The sequence below is a fragment of the Ascaphus truei genome, chromosome 5 (genome assembly GCF_040206685.1).
Source record: "Ascaphus truei isolate aAscTru1 chromosome 5, aAscTru1.hap1, whole genome shotgun sequence".
Classification (NCBI taxonomy): Eukaryota; Metazoa; Chordata; class Amphibia; order Anura; family Ascaphidae; genus Ascaphus; species Ascaphus truei.
Window position 1 is genome coordinate 3,220,839 of NC_134487.1, and position 25,680 is coordinate 3,246,518.

The 25,680-nt window shown below is 63.1% G+C and overlaps 1 protein-coding gene across 1 annotated transcript in view; it reads left to right on the top strand.

The window, feature by feature from the left end:
* LOC142494332 (acrosin-like) overlaps positions 1 to 25,103 on the top strand; it is a 64,129-nt gene extending 39,026 nt beyond the window's left edge. The window contains exon 5 of the mRNA XM_075598891.1: positions 24,604 to 25,103. Coding sequence (XP_075455006.1) covers positions 24,604 to 24,927 — 324 coding nt within the window. The 3' untranslated portion in view covers positions 24,928 to 25,103. The remainder of the gene's footprint in view (positions 1 to 24,603) is intronic.
* Positions 25,104 to 25,680: the final 577 nt, after the last annotated feature.

Sequence of the window (25,680 nt, forward strand, 5' to 3'; positions counted from 1 at the left end):
GCGAGGACGTTGGAGTTTTCACCAGGGGGAGGATGTAGCCTGGTCCCCCCTCGCGCACTCACCCCCTCCTTCCCCGTTGCGAGCGTGCGGTGTGGATGTGCGGCCGGTTGCCATGACGCGATCAGGCGGTTACTATGGTGCGGTCGGGCGGTTGCCGGGGACGCGATCGGGCCGGTTGCCGAGGCCGCGATCGCGTTGCTGGGGTCCCCGGCGGCCGGTGAGCAGGGCGCCGCCATGTTAGGGCTGTTGCGCATGTGCAGTGGCAGAGCACAGCGCGGGAGGCCCCAGATAGCTCGCGCATGCGCGAGATGAGTCTGCCAGCCCCCAGGGTGCATAGGGGCAGAGACACCTGACGCCAGGGAGCCAATAGGGCTGAGGGATTTGCCTGGGAATAGATAGATACATTTCGCGGGGTTTTGCAGCCACGCAGGCAGTCAGGATCCGGACCAGCTAGGGGTAAGAGGTGGATGCAGGGGTCAGTGACCCTCTGCATTAGGCCAGCAGCACCCAAGGTCCCAGTTACAGTACCGACACACTTTATCCGAGTGTGGTCGGTACCGCAAGCCGGGAAATCTCCCGGCTTGCTAGTGGCCGCCCCTCGGCGTGCCGCGCGTCATAGACGCGCGGTCACGCGTCATCGGGAGCGTGCGCCCCCTGCACGCGCGTCCAGGGGCTCCCCGAGGGAGCCCTGGTGTCCCGCGATCGCGGGACAGCGGCAGGGGGTTCCGGGGGACCCGGCGGACCCGGCAGCGGTAGGGAGAGCGCCCCGATCGGAGGGCGCTCTTCCGCTGCTTCGGCGCGCGCCCGTCACTCTCGGGCGCGCGCCAGGCTACTGCTGCGGCAGAGAACGGGCAAATGCTCGAATAAACTCTGCCGCAGCAGTAGGTCCTGAGCCACCTAGTAGCTTGTGGAGTATAGGGACAGGCCCTAGATAGGGACACTGCCCCATTAATTGGTAGCTTAGTCAGGGACACAGTGCTGAATCCGTGCGGCCCTGCGAGGTGGGTTCTGGGCTCAGAACACCACCGCCGACCCTGGGACTAAGGTGATATTATCCGCGCTGGAATTCACCCAACGGGGTGTGGAGGACAACGTCGGATCGGGCGGATCTCCAGTGATATCGCGGTACCCGTGGCTGGAGCCCCGGGCAGGTAACCTACCATTCACGTGCACCAACAAGGCCTAATCACCAGACATAGTGGCTGCGCAGTCACACATATATACAGACATTGGTGTTTGACATTTGGGAGTGCGAGACATTTGGGTGGGGGTTACTGGACACAGGGTGGGGTCACTCTGTGGGAGGTTAGCGTCCGCCGTGACGCCTAGAGGTGGTAGCGTCCGCCGTGACGCCTAGAGGTTGTAGCGTCCGCCGTGGCGCAGAGTGGTTAGCGTCCGCCGTGGCGCATAGTGGTTAGCGTCCTGTGTGACGCCACATGTGGCTCCTCTAGAGAGGAGTCATGGTTATGTGATGTGTGTTATTATATGTTTTGCTATGCAGTAAAGCCAGTCCTGTTTTATATTTGCTCGCTTTGTGTGGTTGTTTCCTGTGAGGGCCTCCTCCCACTCCGTTGGGATCCCTCCCAGGTGGAGGCGTTGCACCCAGAGATGTATAACATGCATGTACCCCAGGTTCCCCAAGCGGAGGCTTAGGCTCCTGAGAGCCACACAGGTTGCACAGCAAGTAGTAGCGGTTGTATTCATAGGGAATACCCGTTACATTTGGAGGCGCTGCTGAGAGAGTCCTGGGGTGCCCCACTTTGTAGTTACCGTTACCCTGTCAGTCAGCATGTCTGCGCTCACGCCCAAACAAGTGGCCGACTGGGCCGAAAAGCTAGGAGAGCTTCTGCGACACGTGGTCGCCGTAGACGGGGTGCCTGCTGATGTCTCCATGTTTACTGTCTGCAGCGCAGTAAGGACATTACCTGGTCTGGCGGGCGCCCGCCTCATCAGCAAGCACTATAACATTGACCGGCAAGAGAACACCCTATTGCTAGCCATTGAACAAGCTATACTTCCTGATAGAGGCCCACGAGTAGTGTATCTACCAGAGACTTTGCCGCAAGGGTGCCCTCTAATTTACCCGGGAACTGTTTCCAGTCACGTCACTTCCCTCCCCAGACATGAGGGTTGGGACGACAGAGATATGGCCGCCAGTATACCCATCCGATCAGATATATCCCTACCCAGAGTGACCTTCTCTTCAGATGCTAGGCAAGGGGCCACCAGCTGGGCCGGTAGTCCGCCAACATCACCGGTTACTAACCGGTCCGTGAACAGTTCTACCCCAACCCCTAACAGGCGGTGAGCCGCGATAGCCAGTGGCTCCGACAATGGCGGCTCCCTGCTCGGAGTGACATTCCCGCAGCTTGTGGAAGCGATAACTACGTCCGCCCAAGCCCAAAATTATAGGAAATTGAAGGCGTTCTCAGGAACGGTTCCTGTCCCCACAGGCGAAGAAAGTATCGATTCTTGGAAGGAGCACACCCTCAAGGTGATCGACGAATGGCCCTGCTCTGAAACGGTCAGACGGCAGAGAATCCTGGAAAGCCTACGACCCCCAGCAGCCACCATGGTCAGTGCACAGCGTGACCAAGACCCTGATCTCTCTGCTCACCAGATGGTAGACTTGTTAGTCCAGATCTATGGCAAAGAGGAAGAGGAGAGCGAGCTGTGGTTCAAATATTACGCTCTCCGACAGAAGGAGAAGGAAGACCTGTCCGACTTCCTGCAATGCATCCAGCTGGTCCTGTGGAAATTGCGAACTTGCGGCCTCATCCTATCTTCAGAGATGGACGAATATCGACGCAAGCAGTTCCTCCGAGGGGCCATCCCCACGCATCACATCGTGATTATGATCAGGTGCTCACTAAAGGAGGGACCTCCCCCTACCTTCATGGACATTCTGGGGATCGTAAAAGGGCATGAGGCCTATACCAAGCTGCATGCAGGCACCAAGGTCAGAGATCCTCCGACCAGTGACACCCCGGGAGCCTCCGCTCGGCGGACTAAGACACCTGTCAAAGAGGAAGATGTGCCACCCAAGTCGCCCTCAACGAAAGGGCGGGCTTCGGGGAGAGCCTCCCCCACTTACCCAAGACGACTGGACCTTAAAGACGTCGTTTGCTATAACTGTGGACAGAAAGGCCATTTCTCTAGGGAGTGCCCTAATGGAGCCACCCAAGAAAAGGAAACGCCCCGTAAAGGAAGCTCGGCCAGGGCTATGATCTGTCAGAGGCAGACCTCAGAAGCCAAAACCACCGAGGCCACCCCCACGCCTCCCGAAGCCCCTCCTGACCTGAGCCCAGGCGAAGGAACTCCAGGGGGAGATGGTTACTGTCAGGTGGGCCCTTCGGCCATCGTACGTGTGGTAGTAGAGGGAGTCTATGCTGCTGCTCTATTGGACACCGGGTCTCAAGTGACCATAATATACCGGCACTTCTACGACCAGCACCTGAAGCATTGTCTCCTGCGGTCGGCGGAACATATGAAGGTGAGGGGGTTGAGCAACGAGGATTACCCCATCGATGGGATTGTGAGCGTTCAATTGGAGATACTTCAATTGAATACCGGCAAGAAACATCCCATGAATGTGGAGGCAATGGTGTGCCCAAAGCCTCAAGGACAGTGTCAGTACCCGGTCATCCTGGGGATAAATACGGATATAGTACGAGCTGTAATCAGAGCCTACCTGAAGGAGACTAATGAATTGCCAATGGCCAATACACGCCTGGATCCTGTACTGAGAGAGGAGTGCAACCGAGTATATGCCCTAGAGCGTCACGGGGACCTCTACAATCGTCAACGCGGACTGACGACCATTTCACCAGGGGGAGTGAAACGCCTGGCCGTCTGGTGCTGTTATCCGGATCGGGAGGAGACCGATCATCTGTTCTCTCTGGAGAGTGACCCTGAGGAAGAGATCCAGAGAGGGTATCGGGTAATACCTGAAGTAAGAGAGTGGACGACCCGAGTTCCTCTCCGAACCCATGTGTACATCCAAAACATCTCTCCATTCCCAATGGACATCGATGTAGGACAAAGTCTGGGCAGTATATATCCCGTCAGCCCGGTAGAAACCACGCCCCAGGTGAACGCCGCTGCAGTAGGTTAGCGGTTAGTCGACCTGGACTTCAACTTCGGAGACTCGACGCTGCCAACAGAGTGGAAGGATCGACTGACAGCCAAGCTGAAGGAAAGAAAAACAGTATTTTCTACCAGCGAGATGGATGTGGGCCGCAGTCGCAGCGCCCAACACACTATTAGGCTGAGTGACGCCACTCCGTTCCGTGAACGCTCTCGTCGTATCGCCCCCAGGGATGTGGACGATGTAAGGGATGTCCTGGAGGAGATGAAGATCGCTGGAATACTGACGGAGTCGCGGAGTCCTTATGCATCACCCATAGTGGTAGTAAGGAAGAAGAATGGATCTGTAAGATTGTGCGTCGATTATCGAACTCTGAATAATCGTACGGTACCTGACCAATACAATCTCCCTCGTATTGAAGAGATCCTGAATGCTCTGAACGGGAGCCAATGGTTTAGTGTGCTCGATTTGCGATCTGGGTACTACCAGGTACCCATGAGTGAAGAGGATCAGGAAAAGACTGCCTTCGTCTGTCCTCTGGGCTTCTACCAGTTCACGCGTATGCCCCAAGGTATATGCGGAGCCCCTGCTACCTTCCAGCGGTTGATGGAAAAGACAATAGGGGACATGAACCCTCGGGAGTGTCTGGTTTACCTGGATGATATCATTGTCTTTGGGAAGACCTTAGAAGAACACGAGGAGAGGCTGCTGAAGGTGATAGATCGTCTTGGCCAAGAAGGATTGAAGCTATCACTCGACAAGTGTAGGTTTTGCCACACCTCAGTGACCTACGTGGGACACATCGTGTCTGCCCAGGGGATTGCTACTGATCCGGCCAAAGTAGAAGCGGTGGTGAACTGGCCGCGTCCCGATAATGTCGCGGAACTGCGATCCTTCCTCGGTTTCTGTGGGTATTACCGTCGGTTTGTGGAAGGGTACTCTAGTCGAGCTAAACCCCTGACCAATTTGCTGAAGATATACCCTGAAGATACTGGGAGAAAGGCCACGTCGGCCCGTCAACCGTTTGGCGATAAGTGGACGCCTGAGTGTGAACGGGCCTTCCTGAACTTGAAGAAAAGCCTGACTGAAGCACCAGTGCTTGCATATGCTGACCCAGAACAACCATATGTCCTGCATGTGGATGCCAGTCTCAATGGACTGGGTGCTGTCCTTCATCAGAAGCGCCCCGAGGGTCTTCGGCCTGTAGCCTACATCAGCTGCAGTCTGACACCCAGTGAGCAGAAATATCCGGTGCACAAGTTAGAGTTCCTGGCTCTCAAATGGGCGATCACGGAGAAACTTCATGATTACCTCTATGGTGTTACATTTGAGGTAAGGACCGATAACAATCCCCTCACGTACATCAATACTTCCGCCAAATTGGATGCAGCCGGACACCGATGGCTGGCGACACTATGTAACTACCGATTCTCCCTGAAGTACAAGCCAGGGCCTCTGAACATTGGGGCCGATGCGCTATCACGACGACCAGGATTGAGTGCTACCCCTGATGATGATGAATGGGAAGAGATCCCTGGACCTGGGATGCGAGCCATGTGTAGTATAGCGGCCGTCATCAATGATCAGGTCGCATTCTCTGAACTAAGAGTTGCCGATTCATTAGGGTGCCAGTTGCAGGCGATCCCTGCTGCCTACTGCGACCCCGCAGGGATGAACATAACCCAGGACAAAGTCATAAGATGGAAAGACTTAGTGGACTATCAATTAAGAGATCCAGTGATCAGCATAATCCGACAAGCCGTTCAGCGAAAGAACCCCGCTCTATTGAAGAGTGCTCCCCGAGATCTGGTCGCGTTACTCATGCGTGAGGTGGACAAGTTCGAGATAGATAATTGTTTGCTCTATAGGGTAGTCCAATATCATAACCACCCTGATAGGCGACAACTAGTTCTACCACAAAACTTGAGATATATGGTGTTGAAGTCTCTACACGATGAACACGGGCACCTCGGTGTAGAGAAGACTTTTGGGCTAGTCCGAGACCGGTTTTTCTGGCCCAAGATGCGGGAAGCGGTGAAACAACACTGCCGCCGTTGTTCCCGGTGCGTTCAACGCAAGACGTTGCCTACCCGAGCAGCTCCCATGGCCCATCTGAAGAGTTCTGGTCCAATGGACCTGGTGTGTATGGACTTCCTGTGTATCGAACCTGATAGTCGAGGAATCGGTAATGTGCTGGTCATCCCGGACCATTACACCCGCTATGCACAGGCCTTCCCCACAAAAGACCAGAAGGCTATCACGGTCGCAAAAGTTCTATGGGAAAAGTTCTTCGTTCATTACGGTCTTCCAAACCGACTTCACTCCGACCAAGGGCGAGATTTTGAGAGTACTCTAATCCGAGAATTACTTAAAATGCTGAACATCGCCAAATCCCGGACGACTCCGTACCACCCTGAAGGAGATGCTTTACCTGAACGATTCAACAGGACCCTGTTGGACATGCTTGGAACCCTGAAGGGAATGCAGAAAACAGAATGGAGTCGTCATGTAGAAACTTTGGTACACGCGTACAACTGTACTCGCCATGAGTCCACTGGGTTCTCCCCGTACTTCCTCATGTTTGGGCGGGAGGCCAGACTTCCAGTAGATGTGCGTCTCCGAGTATCAACGGACGGCATACTCAATACCACTCACTTTAAGTACGTGCAAAGGCTAAAAGACAGTCTGCAACAAGCTTACCAACAGGCTGAGAAGTCTACAGCCAAACTGAATGCTGGTAACAAGAGACGATATGACAATAAAGTCAAGTATCGAGAGTTACGTCCTGGGGATGCAGTGTTACTTCGTTATTTGGGAATCCCTGGAAAACATAAACTGGCGGACCGGTGGAGAGATGGCGTATATGAGGTAGAGTCACAGATGTCTGGCCTCCCGGTCTATCGCATCAGAGACACCGATGGCAGGGTAAAGGTTTGGCATCGTAATCACCTTCTCCCCATTCCCCAAGTGGGAGACGAAGAAGAGGAACTACAGGCCACACCGCTCAACGGTCAGTTCGATCTATCAGAGGTGGGTCAAGAGACTGTAACTAACGAGACTCACTCTGAAACTCCTGAAGACCCTATGGAGGGACCCTCTCAAAGGGACCATCCCACAGAAGGGGCATCTCCCGAAGGAGCTACGGGTAAAGGGCCCCGTAGGCCAATGCCTACTAAGGTGGCACCAACAGGCCAGCCTTTGGATCCACAGAGCCCGTGTTTTGTACCCTCAGAGACATTTCTCCCCTCAAGGGAAGAGGCTAGGCCTCAGGACTATGCGTATTACTCCCCCGAGGGAGTTGCTGAAGAACAACTCCGACGGAGTCAACGAGTCAGGTACCCGCCAACTCGGGTTACCTACGATCAAATGGGGGCACCCCATTATGAGGCTCAGCAGTGTTCTCGTAGTAAGATACAGTCTGTGATTGTGATGCTCAACGAGTTATGCAATCTCGTTTAGAGTTACCTGTGCTAAGTTATATATTTTACTGCATTTTTATTATATAATTTTTGTACATTGGTGGGAAGTTATGTGGTCCAAGCGAGGACGTTGGAGTTTTCACCAGGGGCAGGATGTAGCCATGTCCCCCCTCGCGCACTCACCCCCTCCTTCCCCGTTGCGAGCGTGCGGTGTGGATGTGCGGCCGGTTGCCATGACGCGATCGGGCGGTTACTATGGTGCGGTCGGGCGGTTGCCGGGGACGCGATCGGGCCGGTTGCCGAGGCCGCGATCGCGTTGCTGGGGTCCCCGGCGGCCGGTGAGCAGGGCGCCGCCATGTTAGGGCTGTTGTGCATGCGCAGTGGCAGAGCACAGCGCGGGAGGCCCCAGATAGCTCGCGCATGCGCGAGATGAGTCTGCCAGCCCCCAGGGTGCATAGGGGCAGAGACACCTGACGCCAGGGAGCCAATAGGGCTGAGGGATTTGCCTGGGAATAGATAGATACATTTCGCGGGGTTTTGCAGCCACGCAGGCAGTCAGGATCCGGACCAGCTAGGGGTAAGAGGTGGATGCAGGGGTCAGTGACCCTCTGCATTAGGCCAGCAGCCCCCAAGGTCCCAGTTAGGTCCTGAGCCACCTAGTAGCTTGTGGAATATAGGGACAGGCCCTAGATAGGGACACTGCCCCATTAATTGGTTGCTAAGTCAGGGACACAGTGCTGAATCCGTGCGGCCCTGCGAGGTGGGTTCTGGGCTCAGAACACCACCTACATCCCTGGGACTAAGGTGATATTATCCGCGCTGGAATTCACCCAACGCGGTGTGGAGGACAACGTCGGATCGGGCGGATCTCCAGTGATATCGCGGTACCCGTGGCTGGAGCCCCGGGCAGGTAACCTACCATTCACGTGCACCAACAAGGCCTAATCACCAGACATAGTGGCTGCGCAGTCACACATATATACAGACATTGGTGTTTGACATTTGGGAGTGCGAGACATTTGGGTGGGGGTTACTGGACACAGGGTGGGGTCACTCTGTGGGAGGTTAGCGTCCGCCGTGACGCCTAGAGGTGGTAGCGTCCGCCGTGACGCCTAGAGGTTGTAGCGTCCGCCGTGGCGCAGAGTGGTTAGCGTCCGCCGTGGCGCAGAGTGGTTAGCGTCCGCCGTGGCACAGAGTGGTTAGCGTCCGCCATGGCGCAGAGTGGTTAGCGTCCGCCGTGGCGCAGAGTGGTTAGCGTCCGCCGTGGCGCATAGTGGTTTGCGTCCTGTGTGACGCCACATGTGGCTCCTCTAGAGAGGAGTCATGGTTATGTGATGTGTGTTATTATATGTTTTGCTATGCAGTAAAGCCAGTCCTGTTTTATATTCGGTAGCGTTGTGTGGTTGTTTCCTGTGAGGGCCTCCTCCCACTCCGTTGGGATCCCTCCCAGGTGGAGGCGTTGCACCCAGAGATGTATAACATGCATGTATCCCAGGTTCCCCAAGCGGAGGCTTAGGCTCCTGAGAGCCACACAGGTTGCACAGCAGGTAGTAGCGGTCATATTCATAGGGAATACCCGTTACACATACAATAGTGCAATAAAGTTTTTTTTCAATCTGGATATAGCATATAAATCTTGGCTCTGTAGCAATGCCTACTTACAGCAGGTCAAAAAGTATATCTCATTGATCTACACAATTGGTAGAAAGGTGTCAGGATCTTCGAGAAAAACAGCCTTGTTTTACAGCATGGAATGTCAGCACCTCAGCTCGGACGTCAGGAGATGTTATGGGATCAAAAGAAAGGCAGACCATAGTGTAGATCGCACATGAAATTTATATATAAAAACAACAAAAGAACTTAGGAATTGTACTCACATTGTGTACATGTTCAAAGTTCACATAGGATTTTACTTGAGGCAAAGGAGTGCCGGCTCAGTGTGGAACAGCTCACCGGGGATCTTCTCCTTAACTCACAGCAGACCGGGTGGAAGATGGCGTCTGACGTCACATCCGCTGTGTGAGTGACGGCTTCCGGTCTTGGAGGGGAGCGGTGCGGGAACTCGGCAACTCAGGAGCCAGGCAGAGCATCAGAACTTGGAACCGCGCAGCAAAGAAGAGACAGCACTCGTTGTAAAAGTCCAAATAGATGTAATAGATGAACAGAATCGTATCAAGATACCCGACGTTTCGGTCCTAACAAATGGACCTTTCTCAAGGGAGTGCTCATGCAGCACAGCATGAGTGCTGTCTCTTCTTTGTACAGCCGCCTCCCCCGGGAAACGTACAGCCGCGTCCCCCGGGAAACGTACAGCCGCCTCCCCCGGGAAACGTACAGCCGCGGCCCCCCCGGGAAACGTACAGCCGCGTCGCCCCCGGGAAACGTACAGCCGCGTCGCCCCCGGGAAACGTACAGCCGCGTCCCCCGGGAAACTTACAGCCGCGCCCCCCCCGGGAAACGTACAGCCGCATCCCCCCCCCGGGAAACGTACAGCCGCGCCCCCGGGAAACGTACAGCCGCGCCCCCCCCCGGGAAACTTACAGCCGCGCCCCCCCCGGGAAACGTACAGCCGCGTCCCCCCCCGGGAAACCTACAGCCGCGTCCCCCGGGAAACGTACAGCCGTGCCCCCCCCGGGAAACGTACAGCCGCGTCCCCCCCGGGAAACTTACAGCCGTGTCCCCCCCCCCCGGGAAATGTACAGCCGTGGCCTCCGGGAAACGTACAGCCGCGTCCCCCCCCGGGAAACGTACAGCCGCCCCCCCCGGGAAACGTACAGCCGCCCCCCCCCCCGGGAAACGTACAGCCGCGTCCCCCCCGGGAAACTTACAGCCGCGTCCCCCCCCGGGAAATGTACAGCTGTGGCCTCCGGGAAACGTACAGCCGCGTCCCCCCCGGGAAACGTACAGCCGCCCCACCCGGGAAACGTACAGCTGCCCCCCCCCCCCGGGAAACGTACAGCCGCGTCCCCCCCGGGAAACGTACAGCCGCGTCCCCCGGGAAACTTACAGCCGCGTCCCCCCCAGGAAACGTACAGCCGCGTCCCCCCCGGGAAACGTACACCCGCGTCCTCCGGGAAACGTACAGCCGCGTCCCCCCCGGGAAACGTACAGCCGCGTCCCCTCGGGAAACGTACAGCCGCGTCCCCCGGGAAACTTACAGCCGCGGCCCCCCCGGGAAACGTACAGCCGCGCCCTCCCCCCGGGAAACTTACAGCCGCGGCCCCTGGGAAAAGTACAGCCGCGTCCCCCGGGAAACGTACAGCCGCGTCCCCCGGGAAACTTACAGCCGCGCCCCCCCCCGGGAAACGTACAGCCGCGTGTCCCCCGGGAAACGTACAGCCGCGCCCCCCCCCCCCCCGGGAAACGTACAGCCGCGCCCCCCGGGAAACGTACAGCCGCGCCCCCCCCCGGGAAACGTACAGCCGCGTCCCCCCGGGAAACGTACAGCCGCGTCCCCTGGGAAACGTACAGCCGTGCCCCCCCCGGGAAACGTACAGCCGCGTCCCCCCCGGGAAACTTACAGCCGTGTCCCCCCCCCCGGGAAACGTACAGCCGTGGCCTCCGGGAAACGTACAGCCGCGTCCCCCCCCCCCGGGAAACGTACAGCCGCCCCCCCCCCCGGGAAACGTACAGCCACGTCCCCCCGGGAAACGTACAGCCGCGTCCCCCCGGGAAACGTACAGCCGCGTCCCCCGGGAAACTTACAGCCGCGTCCCCCCCAGGAAACGTACACCCGCGTCCCCCCCGGGAAACGTACAGCCGCGTCCCCCGGGAAACTTACAGCCGCCCCCCCCCCCGGGAAACTTACAGCCGCGTCCCCCGGGAAACGTACAGCCGCGTCCCCCGGGAAACTTACAGCCGCGCCCCCCCCTGGAAACATACAGCTGCGTCCCCCCCGGGAAACGTACAGCCGCGTCCCCCGGGAAACGTACAGCCGCGCCCCCCCGGGAAACGTACAGCCGCGTCCCCCCCGGGAAACTTACAGCCGTGTCCCCCCCCCCGGGAAACGTACAGCCGTGGCCTCCGGGAAACGTACAGCCGCGTCCCCCCCCCCCGGGAAACGTACAGCCGCCCCCCCCCCCGGGAAACGTACAGCCACGTCCCCCCGGGAAACGTACAGCCGCGTCCCCCCGGGAAACGTACAGCCGCGTCCCCCGGGAAACTTACAGCCGCGTCCCCCCCAGGAAACGTACACCCACGTCCCCCCCGGGAAACGTACAGCCGCGTCCCCCCGGGAAACGTACAGCCGCGTCCCCCGGGAAACTTACAGCCGCCCCCCCCCCGGGAAACTTACAGCCGCGTCCCCCGGGAAACGTACAGCCGCGTCCCCCGGGAAACTTACAGCCGCGCCCCCCCCTGGAAACATACAGCCGCGTCCCCCCCGGGAAACGTACAGCCGCGTCCCCCGGGAAACGTACAGCCGCGCCCCCCCGGGAAACGTACAGCCGCGTCCCCCCCGGGAAACTTACAGCCGCGTCCCCCCCCCGGGAAACGTACAGCCGCGTCCCCCCCCCGGGAAACGTACATCCGCGTCCCCCCCGGGAAACGTACAGCCGCGTCCCCCCGGGAAACGTACAGCCGCGTCCCCCGGGAAACTTACAGCCGCGTCCCCCCCGGGAAACGTACAGCCGCGGCCCCCCGGGAAACGTACAGCTGCGTACCCCCGGGAAACGTACAGCCGCGTCCCCCCGGGAAACGTACAGCCGCGTCCCCCGGGAAACTTACAGCCGCGTCCCCCGGGAAACGTACAGCCGCGGCCCCCCCGGGAAACGTACAGCCGCGTCCCCCCGGGAAACGTACAGCCGCGTCCCCCGGGAAACTTACAGCCGCGTCCCCCGGGAAACGTACAGCCGCGGCCCCCCCCGGGAAACTTACAGCCGCGTACCCCCGGGAAACGTACAGCTGCGGCCCCCCTGGGAAACATACAGCCGCGCCCCCCCCCGGGAAACGTACAGCCCCCCCCCCGGGAAACGTACAGCCCCCCCCCCCCAGGAAACATACAGCCGCGTCTCCCCCGGGAAACGTACAGCCGCAGCCCCCCCCGGGAAATGTACAGCCCCCCCCCCCGGGAAACCTTCAGCCCCCCCCGGGAAACGTACAGCCCCCCCCCCGGGAAACGTACACCCCCCCCCCGGGATACGTACAGCCCCCCCCCCCGGGAAACGTACAGCCCCCCCCCGGGAAACATACAGCCGCGGCCCCCCCTGGGAAACGTACAGCCTCGCCCCCCCCGGGAAACATACAGCCGCGGCCCCCCCCGGGAAACGGACAGCCACATCCCCCGGGAAACGTACAGCCCCCCCCCGGGAAACTTACAGCCGCGCCCCCACCGGGAAACTTACAGCCGCGCCCCTCGGGAAACGTACAGCCCCCCCGGGAAACGTACAGCCCCCCCCCCGGGAAACGTACAGCCCCACCCCCCCGGGAAACGTACAGCCGCATCCCCCCGGGAAACGTACAGCCGCGGCCCCCCCGGGAAACGTACAGCCGCGTCCCCCCCGGGAAACGTACAGCCGCGTCCCCCCCCCGGGAAACGTACAGCCGCGTCCCCCCCCGGGAAACGTACAGCCGCGTCCCCCCGGGAAACGTACAGCGCGTCCCCCCCGGGAAACGTACAGCCGCGTCCCCCCCGGGAAACGTACAGCCGCGTCCCCCCCCGGGAAACGTACAGCCGCGGCTCCCCCCGGGAAACGTACAGCCGCGGCCCCCCCTGGGAAACGTACAGCCTCGCCCCCCCCGGGAAACATACAGCCACGTCCCCCCCGGGAAACGTACAGCCGCGGCCCCCCCAGGGAAACGTACAGCCTCGTCCCCCCCCAGGAAACGTACAGCCGCGTCCCCCCCGGGAAACGTACAGCCGCGTCCCACCGGGAAACTTACAGCCGCGCCCCCCGGGAAACGTACAGCCCCCCCCGGGAAACGTACAGCCGCGTCCCCCCCGGGAAACATACAGCCGCGTCCCCCCTGGGAAACTTACAGCCATGGCCCCCCCCCGGGAAACGTACAGCCATGGCCCCCCCCCGGGAAACGTACAGCCGCGGTCCCCCCGGGAAATGTACAGCAGCCCCCCCCCGGGAAACGTACAGCCATGCCCCCCCCCCGGGAAACGTACAGCCGCGTCCCCCCCGGGAAACGTACAGCCGCGTCCCCCCCGGGAAACGTACAGCCGCGTCCCCCCCGGGAAACGTACAGCCGCGTCCCCCAGGAAACGTACAGCCGCGCCCCCCGGGAAACGAACAGCCGCGCCCCCCCCCCCCGGGAAACGTACAGCCGCGTCCCCCCCCGGGAAACGTACAGCCGCGTCCCCCCCGGGAAACGTACAGCCGCGTCCCCCGGGAAACGTACAGCCGCGTCCCCCAGGAAACGTACAGCCGCGCCCCCCCCGGGAAACTTACAGCCGCGCCCCCCCCGGGAAACGTACAGCCGCGCCCCCCCCGGGAAACGTACAGCCGCGTCCCCCCCGGGAAACTTACAGCCGCGTCCCCCCCCCCCGGGAAATGAACAGCCGTGGCCTCCGGGAAACGTACAGCCGCGTCCCCCCGGGAAACGTACAGCCGCGGGCCTCCCGGTAAACATACAGCCGCGGCCCCCCCCCCCCGGAAACGTACAGCCGCAGCCCCCCCGGGAAACGTACATCTGCGTCCCCCCCGGGAAACGTACAGCCGCGCCCCCCCCGGGAAACGTACAGCCGCGTCCCCGGGAAACGTACAGCCGCGTCCCCCGGGAAACTTACAGCCGCGTCCCCCCCGGGAAACGTACAGCCGCGTCCCCCCCGGGAAACGTACAGCCGCGGCCCCCGGGAAATATACAGCCGCGTCCCCCGGGAAACGTACAGCCGCGTACCCTGCCGGGAAACGAACAGCCGCGTCCCCCCCCGGGAAACGTACAGCCGCGCCCCCCCCCGGGAAACGTACAGCCGCGTCCCCCGGGAAACGTACAGCCGCGTCCTCCCCCGGGAAACGTACAGCCGCGTCCCCCCCGGGAAACGTACAGCCGCGTCCCCCGCCGGGAAACGAACAGCCGCGCCCCCCCCCCCCCCGGGAAACGTACAGCCGCGGCCCTCCCGGGAAACGTACAGCCCCCCCCTGGGAAACGTACAGCCGCGTCCCCCGGTAAACGTACAGCTGCGGCCCCCCCCCTGGGAAACGTACAGCCGCGGCCCCCCCCCTGGGAAACGTACAGCCGCGTCCCCCCCGGGAAACGTACAGCCGCGGCCCCCCCGGGAAACGTACAGCCGCGGCCCCCGGGAAACGTACAGCCGCGGCCCCCCCGGGAAACGTACAGCCGCCCCCCCCCCCGGGAAACGTACAGCCGCCCCCCCCCCCGGGAAACGTACAGCCACGTCCCCCCGGGAAACGTACAGCCGCGTCCCCCCGGGAAACGTACAGCCGCGTCCCCCGGGAAACTTACAGCCGCGTCCCCCCCAGGAAACGTACACCCACGTCCCCCCCGGGAAACGTACAGCCGCGTCCCCCCGGGAAACGTACAGCCGCGTCCCCCGGGAAACTTACAGCCGCCCCCCCCCCCGGGAAACTTACAGCCGCGTCCCCCGGGAAACGTACAGCCGCGTCCCCCGGGAAACTTACAGCCGCGCCCCCCCCTGGAAACATACAGCCGCGTCCCCCCCGGGAAACGTACAGCCGCGTCCCCCGGGAAACGTACAGCCGCGCCCCCCCGGGAAACGTACAGCCGCGTCCCCCCCGGGAAACTTACAGCCGCGTCCCCCCCCCGGGAAACGTACAGCCGCGTCCCCCCCCCGGGAAACGTACATCCGCGTCCCCCCCGGGAAACGTACAGCCGCGTCCCCCCGGGAAACGTACAGCCGCGTCCCCCGGGAAACTTACAGCCGCGTCCCCCCCGGGAAACGTACAGCCGCGGCCCCCCGGGAAACGTACAGCTGCGTACCCCCGGGAAACGTACAGCCGCGTCCCCCCGGGAAACGTACAGCCGCGTCCCCCGGGAAACTTACAGCCGCGTCCCCCGGGAAACGTACAGCCGCGGCCCCCCCGGGAAACGTACAGCCGCGTCCCCCCGGGAAACGTACAGCCGCGTCCCCCGGGAAACTTACAGCCGCGTCCCCCGGGAAACGTACAGCCGCGGCCCCCCCCGGGAAACTTACAGCCGCGTACCCCCGGGAAACGTACAGCTGCGGCCCCCCTGGGAAACATACAGCCGCGCCCCCCCCCGGGAAACGTACAGCCCCCCCCCCGGGAAACGTACAGCCCCCCCCCCCCAGGAAACATACAGCCGCGTCTCCCCCGGGAAACGTACAGCCGCAGCCCCCCCCGGGAAATGTACAGCCCCCCCCCCCGGGAAACCTTCAGCCCCCCCCGGGAAACGTACAGCCCCCCCCCCGGGAAACGTACACCCCCCCCCCGGGATACGTACAGCCCCCCCCCCCGGGAAACGTACAGCCCCCCCCCGGGAAACATACAGCCGCGGCCCCCCCTGGGAAACGTACAGCCTCGCCCCCCCCGGGAAACATACAGCCGCGGCCCCCCCCGGGAAACGGACAGCCACATCCCCCGGGAAACGTACAGCCCCCCCCCGGGAAACTTACAGCCGCGCCCCCACCGGGAAACTTACAGCCGCGCCCCTCGGGAAACGTACAGCCCCCCCGGGAAACGTACAGCCCCCCCCCCGGGAAACGTACAGCCCCACCCCCCCGGGAAACGTACAGCCGCATCCCCCCGGGAAACGTACAGCCGCGGCCCCCCCGGGAAACGTACAGCCGCGTCCCCCCCGGGAAACGTACAGCCGCGTCCCCCCCCCGGGAAACGTACAGCCGCGTCCCCCCCCGGGAAACGTACAGCCGCGTCCCCCCGGGAAACGTACAGCGCGTCCCCCCCGGGAAACGTACAGCCGCGTCCCCCCCGGGAAACGTACAGCCGCGTCCCCCCCCGGGAAACGTACAGCCGCGGCTCCCCCCGGGAAACGTACAGCCGCGGCCCCCCCTGGGAAACGTACAGCCTCGCCCCCCCCGGGAAACATACAGCCACGTCCCCCCCGGGAAACGTACAGCCGCGGCCCCCCCAGGGAAACGTACAGCCTCGTCCCCCCCCAGGAAACGTACAGCCGCGTCCCCCCCGGGAAACGTACAGCCGCGTCCCACCGGGAAACTTACAGCCGCGCCCCCCGGGAAACGTACAGCCCCCCCCGGGAAACGTACAGCCGCGTCCCCCCCGGGAAACATACAGCCGCGTCCCCCCTGGGAAACTTACAGCCATGGCCCCCCCCCGGGAAACGTACAGCCATGGCCCCCCCCCGGGAAACGTACAGCCGCGGTCCCCCCGGGAAATGTACAGCAGCCCCCCCCGGGAAACGTACAGCCATGCCCCCCCCCCGGGAAACGTACAGCCGCGTCCCCCCCGGGAAACGTACAGCCGCGTCCCCCCCGGGAAACGTACAGCCGCGTCCCCCCCGGGAAACGTACAGCCGCGTCCCCCAGGAAACGTACAGCCGCGCCCCCCGGGAAACGAACAGCCGCGCCCCCCCCCCCGGGAAACGTACAGCCGCGTCCCCCCCCGGGAAACGTACAGCCGCGTCCCCCCCGGGAAACGTACAGCCGCGTCCCCCGGGAAACGTACAGCCGCGTCCCCCAGGAAACGTACAGCCGCGCCCCCCCCGGGAAACTTACAGCCGCGCCCCCCCCGGGAAACGTACAGCCGCGCCCCCCCCGGGAAACGTACAGCCGCGTCCCCCCCGGGAAACTTACAGCCGCGTCCCCCCCCCCCGGGAAATGAACAGCCGTGGCCTCCGGGAAACGTACAGCCGCGTCCCCCCGGGAAACGTACAGCCGCGGGCCTCCCGGTAAACATACAGCCGCGGCCCCCCCCCCCCCGGAAACGTACAGCCGCAGCCCCCCCGGGAAACGTACATCTGCGTCCCCCCCGGGAAACGTACAGCCGCGCCCCCCCCGGGAAACGTACAGCCGCGTCCCCGGGAAACGTACAGCCGCGTCCCCCGGGAAACTTACAGCCGCGTCCCCCCCGGGAAACGTACAGCCGCGTCCCCCCCGGGAAACGTACAGCCGCGGCCCCCGGGAAATATACAGCCGCGTCCCCCGGGAAACGTACAGCCGCGTACCCTGCCGGGAAACGAACAGCCGCGTCCCCCCCCGGGAAACGTACAGCCGCGCCCCCCCCCGGGAAACGTACAGCCGCGTCCCCCGGGAAACGTACAGCCGCGTCCTCCCCCGGGAAACGTACAGCCGCGTCCCCCCCGGGAAACGTACAGCCGCGTCCCCCGCCGGGAAACGAACAGCCGCGCCCCCCCCCCCCCGGGAAACGTACAGCCGCGGCCCTCCCGGGAAACGTACAGCCCCCCCCTGGGAAACGTACAGCCGCGTCCCCCGGTAAACGTACAGCTGCGGCCCCCCCCCTGGGAAACGTACAGCCGCGGCCCCCCCCCTGGGAAACGTACAGCCGCGTCCCCCCCGGGAAACGTACAGCCGCGGCCCCCCCGGGAAACGTACAGCCGCGGCCCCCGGGAAACGTACAGCCGCGGCCCCCCCGGGAAACGTACAGCCGCGTCCCCCGGGAAACATACAGCCGCCCCCCCCCGGGAAACGTACAGCCGCGCCCCCCCCGGGAAACGTACAGCCGCGCCCCCCCGGGAAACGTACAGCTGCGGCCCCCCCGGGAAACGTGCAGCCGTGTCCCCCGGGAAACGTACAGCCGCGTCCCCCCCCGGGAAACGTACAGCTGCGGCCCCCCCGGGAAACGTACAGCCGCGTCCCCCGGGAAACGTACAGCCGCGTCCCCCCCGGGAAACGTACAGCCGCGTCCCCCCCGGGAAACGTACAGCCGCGTCCCCCCCCCGGGAAACGTACAGCCACAGCCCCCCCCCGGGAAACGTACAGCCGCGTCCCCCGGGAAACGTACAGCCGCGGCCCCCCCCGGGAAACGTACAGCCGCGTCCCCCGGGAAACGTACAGCCGCGCCCCCCGGGAAACGTACAGCCGCGTCCCCCCCCGGGAAACGTACAGCCGCGTCCCCCCCCCGGGAAACGTACAGCCGCGTCCCCCGGGAAACGTACAGCCGCGTCCCCCCCGGGAAACGTACAGCTGCGGCCCCCCCGGGAAACGTACAGCCGCGTCCCACGGGAAACGTACAGCCGCGTCCCTCCCGGGAAACGTACAGCCGCGTCCCCCCGGGAAACGTACAGCCGCGCCCCCCCCCGGGAAACGTACAGCCGCAGCCCCCCCCCGGGAAACGTACAGCCGCGTCCCCCGGGAAACGTACAGCCGCGGCCCCCCCCCGGGAAACGTACAGCCGCGTCCCCCGGGAAACGTACAGCCGCGCCCGCCGGGAAACGTACAGCCGCGTCCCCCCGGGAAACTTACAGCCGCGTCCCCCCCCCCGGGAAACGTACAGCCGCATCCCCCGGGAAACGTACAGCCGCATCCCCCGGGAAACGTACAGCCGCGCCCCCCCCCGGGAAACGTACAGCCGTGTCCCCTGGGAAACGTACAGCCGTGTACCCCGGGAAACGTACAGCCGCGTCCCCCAGGAAACGTACAGCCGCGTCCCCCGGGAAACGTACAGCCGCATCCCCCGGGAAACGTACAGCCGCGTCCCCCCCGGGAAACGTACAGCCGCATCCCCCGGGAAACGTACAGCCGCGTCCCCCCCGGGAAACGTACAGCCGAGTCCCCCGGGAAACATACAGCCGCCCCTCCCGGGAAACGTACAGCCGCGCCCCCCCCGGGAAACGTACAGCCGCGCCCCCCCCGGGAAACGTACAGCCGCGCCCCCCCGGGAAACGTACAGCTGCGGCCCCCCCGGGAAACGTACAGCCGTGTCCCCCGGGAAACGTACAGCCGCGTCCCCCCCGGGAAACGTACAGCTGCGGCCCCCCCGGGAAACGTACAGCCGCGTCCCCCGGGAAACGTACAGCCGCGTCCCCCCCGGGAAACGTACAGCCGCGTCCCCCCCCGGGAAACGTACAGCCGTGTCCCCCCCCGGGAAACGTACAGCCGCAGCCCCCCCCCGGGAAACGTACAGCCGCGTCCCCCGGGAAACGTACAGCCGCGGCCCCCCCCCCCGGGAAACGTACAGCCGCGTCCCCCGGGAAACGTACAGCCGCGCCCCCCGGGAAACATACAGCCGCGTCCCCCCCGGGGAAACGTACAGCCGCGTCCCCCCCCCGGGAAACGTGCAGCCGCGTCCCCTGGGAAACGTACAGCCGCGTCCCCCCCGGGAAACGTACAGCTGCGGCCCCCCCGGGAAACGTACAGCCGCGTCCCCCGGGAAACGTACAGCCGCGTCCCCCCCGGGAAACGTACAGCCGCATCCCCCCGGGAAACGTACAGCCGCGCCCCCCCCCCGGGAAACGTACAGCCGCAGCCCCCCCCCCGGGAAACGTACAGCCGCGTCCCCCGGGAAACGTACAGCCGCGGCCCCCCCCGGGAAACGTACAGCCGCGTCCCCCGGGAAACGTACAGCCGCGCCCCCCGGGAAACGTACAGCCGCGTCCCCCCCGGGAAACTTACAGCCGCGTCCCCCCCCCCGGGAAACGTACAGCCGCATCCCCCGGGAAACGTACAGCCGCATCCCCTGGGAAACGTACAGCCGCGGCCCCCCCCCGGGAAACGTACAGCCGCGCCCCCCCGGGAAACGTACAGCCGCGGCCCCCCCGAGAAACATACAGCCGCGGCCCCCCCGGGAATAGTACAACCGCGGCCCCCCCGAGAAACATACAGCCGCAGCCCCCCCGGGAAATGTACAGCCGCGTCCCCCGGGAAACATACAGCCGCCCCTCCCGGGAAACGTACAGCCGCGCCCCCCCCGGGAAACGTACAGCCGCGCCCCCCCGGGAAACGTACAGCTGCGGCCCCCCCGGGAAACGTACAGCCGTGTCCCCCGGGAAACGTACAGCCGCGTCCCCCCCGGGAAACGTACAGCCGCGTCCCCCGGGAAACGTACAGCCGCGTCCCCCCCGGGAAACGTACAGCCGCGTCCCCCCCGGGAAACGTACAGCCGTGTCCCCCCCCGGGAAACGTACAGCCGCAGCCCCCCCCCGGGAAACGTACAGCCGCGTCCCCCGGGAAACGTACAGCCGCGGCCCCCCCCCGGGAAACGTACAGCCGCGTCCCCCGGGTAACGTACAGCCGCGCCCCCCGGGAAACGTACAGCCGCGTCCCCCCCGGGAAACGTACAGCCGCGTCCCCCCCCCGGGAAACGTACAGCCGCGTCCCCCGGGAAACGTACAGCCGCGTCCCCCCCGGGAAACGTACAGCTGCGGCCCCCCGGGAAACGTACAGCCGCGTCCCCCGGGAAACGTACAGCCGCGTCCCCCCCGGGAAACGTACAGCCGCATCCCCCCGGGAAACGTACAGCCGCGTCCCCCCCCCGGGAAACGTACAGCCGCGTCCCCCCCCCGGGAAACGTACAGCCGCGTCCCCCGGGAAACGTACAGCCGCGTCCCCCCCGGGAAACGTACAGCTGCGGCCCCCCCGGGAAACGTACAGCTGCGTCCCCCGGGAAACGTACAGCCGCGTCCCCCCCGGGAAACGTACAGCCGCGTCCCCCCGGGAAACGTACAGCCGCGTCCCCCCCCGGGAAACGTACAGCCGCAGCCCCCCCCCAGGAAACGTACAGCCGCGTCCCCCGGGAAACGTACAGCCGCGGCCCCCCCCGGGAAACGTACAGCCGCGTCCCCCGGGAAACGTACAGCCGCGCCCCCCGGGAAACGTACAGCCGCGTCCCCCCCGGGAAACTTACAGCCGCGTCCCCCCCCCGGGAAACGTACAGCCGCATCCCCCGGGAAACGTACAGCCGCATCCCCCGGGAAACGTACAGCCGCGGCCCCCCCCGGGAAACGTACAGCCGCGTCCCCCAGGAAACGTACAGCCGCGTCCCCCGGGAAACGTACAGCCGCATCCCCCGGGAAACGTACAGCCGCGTCCCCCCCGGGAAACGTACAGCCGCGTCCCCCGGGAAACGTACAGCCGCGTCCCCCGGGAAACATACAGCCGCGTCCCCCGGGAAACATACAGCCGCGCCCCCCCCGGGAAACGTACAGCCGCGCCCCCCCGGGAAACATACAGCTGCGGCCCCCCCGGGAAACGTACAGCCGTGTCCCCCGGGAAACGTACAGCCGCGTCCCCCCCGGGAAACGTACAGCTGCGGCCCCCCCGGGAAACGTACAGCCGCGTCCCCCGGGAAACGTACAGCCGCGTCCCCCCCGGGAAACGTACAGCCGCGTCCCCCCCCGGGAAACGTACAGCCGTGTCCCCCCCCGGGAAACGTACAGCCGCAGCCCCCCCCCGGGAAACGTACAGCCGCGTCCCCCGGGAAACGTACAGCCGCGGCCCCCCCCCGGGAAACGTACAGCCGCGTCCCCCGGGAAACGTACAGCCGCGCCCCCCGGGAAACGTACAGCCGCGTCCCCCCCGGGAAACGTACAGCCGCGTCCCCCCCCCGGGAAACGTACAGCCGCGTCCCCCGGGAAACGTACAGCCGCGTCCCCCCCGGGAAACGTACAGCTGCGGCCCCCCCGGGAAACGTACAGCCGCGTCCCCCGGGAAACGTACAGCCACGTCCCCCCCGGGAAACGTACAGCCGCATCCCCCCGGGAAACGTACAGCCGCGTCCCCCCCCGGGAAACGTACAGCCGCAGCCTCCCCCCGGGAAACGTACAGCCGCGTCCCCCGGGAAACGTACAGCCGCGCCCCCCCCCCGGGAAACGTACAGCCGCGTCCCCCGGGAAACGTACAGCCGCGCCCCCCGGGAAACGTACAGCCGCGTCCCCCCCGGGAAACTTACAGCCGCGTCCCCCCCCCCCGGGAAACGTACAGCCGCATCCCCCGGGAAACGTACAGCCGCATCCCCCGGGAAACGTACAGCCGCGGCCCCCCCCGGGAAACGTACAGCCGCGCCCCCCCGGGAAACGTACAGCCGCGGCCCCCCCGAGAAACATACAGCCGCGGCCCCCCCGGGAAACGTACAACCGCGGCCCCCCCGAGAAACATACAGCCGCAGCCCCCCCGGGAAACGTACAGCCGCGTCCCCCGGGAAACATACAGCCGCCCCTCCCGGGAAACGTACAGCCGCGCCCCCCCCGGGAAACGTACAGCCGCGCCCCCCCGGGAAACGTACAGCTGCGGCCCCCCCGGGAAACGTACAGCCGTGTCCCCCGGGAAACGTACAGCCGCGTCCCCCTCGGGAAACGTACAGCTGCGGCCCCCCCGGGAAACGTACAGCCGCGTCCCCCGGGAAACGTACAGCCGCGTCCCCCCCGGGAAACGTACAGCCGCGTCCCCCCCGGGAAACGTACAGCCGTGTCCCCCCCCGGGAAACGTACAGCCGCAGCCCCCCCCCGGGAAACGTACAGCCGCGTCCCCCGGGAAACGTACAGCCGCGGCCCCCCCCCGGGAAACGTACAGCCGCGTCCCCCGGGAAACGTACAGCCGCGCCCCCCGGGAAACGTACAGCCGCGTCCCCCGGGAAACGTACAGCCGCATTCCCTGGGAAACGTACAGCCGCGTCCCCCCCGGGAAACATACAGCCGCGTCCCCCGGGAAACGTACAGCCGCGGCCCCCCCGAGAAACATACAGCCGCGGCCCCCCCGGGAAACGTACAACCGCGGCCCCCCCGAGAAACATACAGCCGCAGCCCCCCCGGGAAACGTACAACTGCGGCCCCCCCGAGAAACATACAGCCGCGTCCCCCCCCCCCGGGAAACGTACAGCCGCGTCCCCCGGGAAACGTCCAGCCTCGTCCCCCCCGGGAAACGTACAGCCGCGTCCCCCGGGAAACGTACAGCCGCGTCCCCCGGGAAACGTACAGCCGCGTCCCCCGGGAAACGTACAGCCGCGTCCCCCGGGAAACGTACAGCCGCGTCCCCCGGGAAACGTACAGCCGCGTCCCCCGGGAAACGTACAGCCGCGTCCCCCGGGAAACGTACAGCCGCGTCCCCCGGGAAACGTACAGCCGCGTCCCCCCGGGAAACGTACAGCCGCGTCCCCCGGGAAACGTACAGCCGCGTCCCCTGGGAAACGTACAGCCGCGTCCCCCCCGGGAAACGTACAGCCGCGGCCCCCCCGGGAAACGTACAGCCGTGTCCCCCGGGAAGCATACATCTGTACATCGTAATATTGCAATAGTATCAGTTTGCGGGTGGAAGGGTTTTATTTATGCTGTCTGGTTTGGTTTAGGATCTAGATGGAAATTGTATTGTATTGTATGTCTTTATTTATATACTGTAGCGCCATTAATGTACATAGCGCGTCACAGCAGTAATACATGTGGTAATCATATAAATAACAGATAATACAAATAACAGATCATGGGAATAAGTGATTCAGACATAAAAGTAACATTAAGGAAGAGGAGTCCCTGCTCCGAGGAGCTTACAGTCTAATTGGTAGGTAGGGAGAACGTACAGAGACAGTAGGAGGGAGTTCTGGTAAGTGCGTCTGCAGGGGGCCAAGCTTTATGTATCGTGTGTTCAGAATATCCACAGTGCTATTCATATGCTTCTTTAAGCAGGTGTGTCTTAAGGTGGGTCTTAAAGGTGGATAGAGAGGGTGCTAGTCGGGTACTGAGGGGAAGGGCATTCCAGAGGTGTGGGGCAGTCAGTGAGAAAGGTTTAAGGCGGGAGAGGGCTTTAGATACAAAGGGGGTAGAAAGAAGACATCCTTGAGCAGAACGCAAGAGTCTGGATGGTGCATAGCGAGAAATTAGGGCTGAGATGTAAGGAGAGGCAGAAGAGTGTAAAGCTTTAAATGTGAGGAGAAGAATGGAGTGTGAGATGCGGGATTTGATCGGAAGCCAGGAGAGGGATTTCAGGAGGGGAGATGCTGAGACAGATCTAGGAAAGAGTAGAGTGATTCTGGCAGCAGCATTTAGGATAGATTGTAGGGGAGACAGGTGAGAGGCAGGAAGGCCGGACAGCAGGAGGTTACAGTAATCAAGACGGGAGAGAATGAGGGCCTGAGTCAGAGTTTTAGCAGTTGAGCAACAGAGGAAAGGGCGTATCTTAGTTATATTGCGGAGGAAAAAGCGACAAGTTTTAGAAATGTTTTGAAAGTGAGGGGAGAATGTGAGAGAGAATTCAACTGATATTCCTATTAATTCTTGTATCCCACATAGGGTGACAGCGGGGGACCCCTGATGTGTAAAGGAAGCACGGCCAAATTCTTTTCCGTGGTGGGAATAACCAGCTGGGGGTCGGGATGTGCTCAGTTGCAAAGCCCTGGAATTTACACCTCCACGCAGTATTTCCTCGAGTGGATTATTCAGACGCTCACGGATGAGGGTAAATCTAAATCCAAAACGAGGAAAAGGAAATCCATAGACAAAGCACAAGATAATGAGGAGACCACAGCTCTGCACTTTACATTCAATATAACACAGGCATTACTTTTAAAACCAGCTCATAAACCAACTAAGCGACATGCGAAACGCGTCAGTTAGAGCAGGAACTATGACACAGGGTTTGGGAAATCTTTCTCTCCCATATAGCACACACACTTCCCATTGTCTGTCTCATCCAACAGAAAAACATTATTATAGTTTTATTGAAATGCTCCCCCAAGCTGTTAGAGACGGGAGAATGATGAGTTAAACATTATATAGTGTATACTACTGTACTATATATAATATATATTATACTACTATATAAAAGGAAAGACAAACCTGTGTCAATAAAGTTTCCCAAAAATCTTTCCATTGTCTCTCTTTCTGACACGCACACGCACCTCCCCCATATACACACACACGCACCTCCCCCTATATACACGCACACATACCTCCCCCTATATACACGCACACACACCTCCCACTATACACACACACACACACACCTCCCCCTATATACACACACACACACACACACACACACACACCTCCCCCTATATACACGCACACACACCTCCCACTATATACACACACACACACCTCCCCCTATATACACGCATACACACCTCCCCCTATATACACGCACACACACCTCCCCCTATTTACACACACCTCCCCCTATATACACGCACACATACCTCCCCCTATATACACGCACACACACCTCCCACTATACACACACACACACCTCCCCCTATATACACACACACACACACACACACACACCTCCCCCTATATACACGCACACACACCTCCCACTATATACACACACACACACCTCCCCCTATATACACGCATACACACCTCCCC